General features: G+C 37.2%; 1 protein-coding gene across 1 annotated transcript; it reads right to left on the bottom strand.

Annotated features, from left to right (window-relative positions):
• Nucleotides 1-1,763: 1,763 nt before the first annotated feature.
• LOC127101790 (uncharacterized) lies at nucleotides 1,764-2,264 on the bottom strand. Its single transcript, XM_051039232.1, has one exon. It carries the CDS (start codon nucleotides 2,262-2,264, stop codon nucleotides 1,764-1,766), a length of 501 nt encoding a protein of 166 aa, XP_050895189.1.
• Nucleotides 2,265-3,996: the final 1,732 nt, after the last annotated feature.

Here is a 3,996-nt window from a genome sequence, read left to right as displayed (position 1 = left end):
AAATAGCTTCACAATTACTCAGATTCCTAGGTAAACCAGAAACAAAATCCATAGAAATACTATCCCATTTCCATTCAGGAATAGATAACAGTTGTAACAAACCAGACGACTTCAGATGCTCAATCTTCGATTTCTGACAAATCAAACACGAATACACAAATTCCGCAATCTCTTTCTTCATACCAGGCCACCAAAACAATTTCCTCAAATCTTGATACATCTTAGTAGCACCAGGATAAATACTCAAACCACTACGATGTCCTTCATCAAGAATCCTCTTTCTCAAATCTGAAACATCGGGAACACAAAATTTATCATGACACCTCATGATACCATTCTCATCAATCCGAAAATCACCACCTTTACCTTGATTGATCAACGTCAATCGACCTACCAAAACCAAATCAAATTTCTTACCTTCTCGAATCTCATCCAAAATTCCACCAGTAAGCTTCAACATACCAAGCTTCACTCCAAAAGAAGTCTCTTCACAAACCAAACTCATATCTCGAAATTGTTCAAGTAAATCCAATTCTCGCACCATCAACATCGACATATGCAAAGATTTCCTATTCAAAGTGTCAGCTACAACATTCGCTTTGCCAGGATGGTAATTCAAACCAAAATCATAATCCTTCAAGAATTCGAACCATCTCCTTTGTCTCATATTCAACTCTTTCTGATCGAACAAATACTTCAAACTCTTGTGATCACTAAACACATCGAGTCTCGACCCAAACAAATAATGTCTCCAAATCTTCAAAACAAACACAACAGCAGCTAATCCAAATCATGAGTCGGATAACTCCTCTCATGCACTTTGAGTTGCCTTGAAGCATAAGCTACAACTTGATGATTTTGCATTAACACACCTCCTAAACCCATCAAAGAAGCATCACAATACACAACAAATGGTTCTGATGGATTCGGTAAAATTAAAACAGGAGCAGTAGTCAATCTCCTCTCCAGCTCTTGAAAACTAGCTTCACACTGTGCAGTCCAAATGAAAGCTTGACCTTTCCTAGTCAATTGCGTTAATGACAAAGATAACTTAAAAAAGCCTTCAATAAACTTTCGATAATAACTAGCCAAACCAAGAAAACTATGAATCTCAAACACAGATGTTGGCGCTTCCCATTGAGATATAGCCTCAATCTTAGAAGGATCAACCGAAATACCACCACTAGATGTCACATGGCCAAGGAAACTCACATCCTTCAACCAAAACTCGTACTTCGAAAGTTTAGCAAACAACTGCTTCTCTTTTAATATAGATAAAACAATCCTCAAATGCTCAGCGTGATCCTTTTCACTCTTTGAATAGATCAGAATATCATCGATAAATACAACTAAGAACTTATCGAGATATTTATGAAGAATCCAATTCATGTACTCCATAAATACACCAGGTGCATTCGTCACACCGAAAGGCATCACCGAATACTCATAGTGCCCATACCTTGTTCTAAAAACAGTCTTCTGAATATCTTCAGCTTTCACACGGATCTGATGATACCCAATCCTAAAATCAAACTTGCTAAACAAACAAGCACCAACCAATTAATCCATCAAATCATTAATCCTCGGAAGCGGATACTTATTCTTGATAGTAACCTTATTCAGTTGTCGGTAATCCACACACAACCTCATAGTACCTTCTTTCTTCTTAACTAACAAGACAGGTGCACCCCACGTGACACACTCGGACGAATAAACCTCTTATCAAGCAAATCCTCTAGTTGACTCTTCAACTCTTTCAACTCTTATGGTGACACCCGATACGGAGCCATCGATACCGGACTAGTACCAGGAATCAAATCAATCGTGAACTCAACTTCATGTTCAGGTGGAAAATTGCTAACCTCATCAGGAAACACTTCAGAAAAATCACGAACAACTGGAAATTCACCCATTGTTCCATTTTCACTAAGCTTCAAACTTGCCACCAACATAAACACTTCAGCACCATCTCGCACAGATTCATTCACTTGTTGAGTATACAAGAATAAATCACCTTCCTTCTCTGGCTCAAGAAAAAGAACAGCTTTCACAAAATAATTGATATAGACATGGTTGGCCCTTAACCAGTCCATTCCCAAAATAATATCAAGTTGACTCAATGGAAGACACGTTAAATCAACTTCAAAATCTTTATCACAAATATTCAACGGACATTTCAAACAAACAGATGAATTAGTCATTGAACCCATAGCCGAAGTATCAATGACCATGCTTCCACGCTGTAGCGGGGTATTTGTTACCATTAGAGATATTGACTAAATCCAAGGTAAATCATACAAGTCGAGTCGCCACCGCACTTCTATTTATCCAAAGGAATGGTTAGAAAGCGAACAAAAACCTAAAAGTTTTATCGAATCAAAAACTAGTAAAAATGTCAGAGATCTGGGTAAGGGGGTTGGCTATGCAATGGGAAGGTGTTAGGCACCCAAAACATCCTAGGTACTCCTAGGGAGCCCTTTTCACACTTGTTATAAGGTTGGTATTTTTGTGAAAATTTGTTTGTGCAAACATGATTGAAGAGATGAGAAAAGAATATACAAGTTTAATTACATTTTGTGTTTGAATGGATGAACCCATTGCCTACGTACCATCTTAAAAAAAGATTAGGATCAAAACCTCGTAGTTCGGGGTAAAAATCTCAAAACAAGTTGGTGAATTGATTGGTCCAAAAGCCTTGAGGTCTTTTGTTATCTAAGGGAGAAAACTCAACCTAACCACAAATCCACCATGTGAGGATAGCTTCAACATGCTAGTGAGGGGTTAACCCTATAATAAGCATGGAAGACTCATTGTCCATCACTAAGGATATAGGTGAGTATTACATCTACCACAATGATAACTCAAACCTAATAGCTAAAGGTTATGAAAAAAGTTTGATTAGAAAGTGGCCATTGAAACCACAAAAAGACATTTGAGTGGGTTATATTTACCAATTAGAAGCATGTACAAAATGGTCAAAGTTGATTTAAAGGTTCAATTCAAGATAAGTATTATGAAAAGAAAGTTTGAAAATCAAAAGCTTAAGGCTTAGGTTTCTAATGTTGAAACAAGTGTTAAATGTTTGCACAAAAAGTTTTGGCTTGGGTTAGAGTGGAGAGAAGAAGAAGAAGAAGGGCTAAAATCCTAAGCATACAAGAGGTGAAGGAGAAGAGAACAAAACCACACAAGGAGTTCCTCTCTTGAGATCATATTGATGATCCAAGTAGCTCCCATCCTTTGGAATAAGCAATCACAAGCATAAACTCAAGCAATCAACAGTCAAAAGAACTCTTGGAAAAAACTCCTCAATGTATCTTGGATCTCTCTCTCTTAGAAGCTCATGGTAATGGTTACTCCCTTAGGCTCAAGTGGGAAATCCTAGCACAAGAAAACACACACATCAAAAGGTTCTATTAACAATCAAAGAATGGACAAGAGGGAGTTTAGAATATGGTCCTTTCAATGTTCATCCTTAAGCTTTAAGCATTCTAAAGGCATGAGGCCTAGTTTCTCTTTGACATTTAAGCACTCTAAAGGCATGAGGCAAAGTTGCTCTTCAAACTCCATTTTGCTTGGGTAAAGTCCTAAAGTCTAAGTCCATTTTGTCCAATTCTTCACATTTTGAGTTCACAACAAACAGACAAACACAAGCACAAAAGATATATACACAATTATATACCCAAGTGGGCAAAAGGCAAAGGGCATTAACATAAACATGTGCTCCAATGAGCAAAGGAAAAAGCAAATGAATCATATGTACAAGAATGATAAATTGCATAAAAGTAAAGTGCATAAAGTAAAGGTTAGTAGTTAATGGTCAATAGTTAGTGTGCCATAAGGCAAATTTAGCGTTATGTTAAGCAATCATAATTGGACTTATGTAGAAGTCACAACTATCTGAGGCCGGTCAATAATAATGTAGGTAACAACACAAGTTAGAAGTCTTGATTAGTGAACCAAGTTCCAACAACTTGCCATGCCAAAAAGAAGAAGAGA

The sequence above is a fragment of the Lathyrus oleraceus genome, chromosome 7, assembly GCF_024323335.1.
Source record: "Lathyrus oleraceus cultivar Zhongwan6 chromosome 7, CAAS_Psat_ZW6_1.0, whole genome shotgun sequence".
NCBI classification, from domain to species: domain Eukaryota; kingdom Viridiplantae; phylum Streptophyta; class Magnoliopsida; order Fabales; family Fabaceae; genus Lathyrus; species Lathyrus oleraceus.
Note: the sequence above shows the minus strand (reverse complement) of the source record. Positions and strands in the feature narration are given on the sequence as shown.

What these genes read in the sequence shown, in the direction of transcription:
- LOC127101790 (XM_051039232.1), bottom strand. Translation starts at nt 2,264, where the DNA reads ATGGTAACAAATACCCCGCTACAGCGTGGAAGCATGGTCATTGATACT.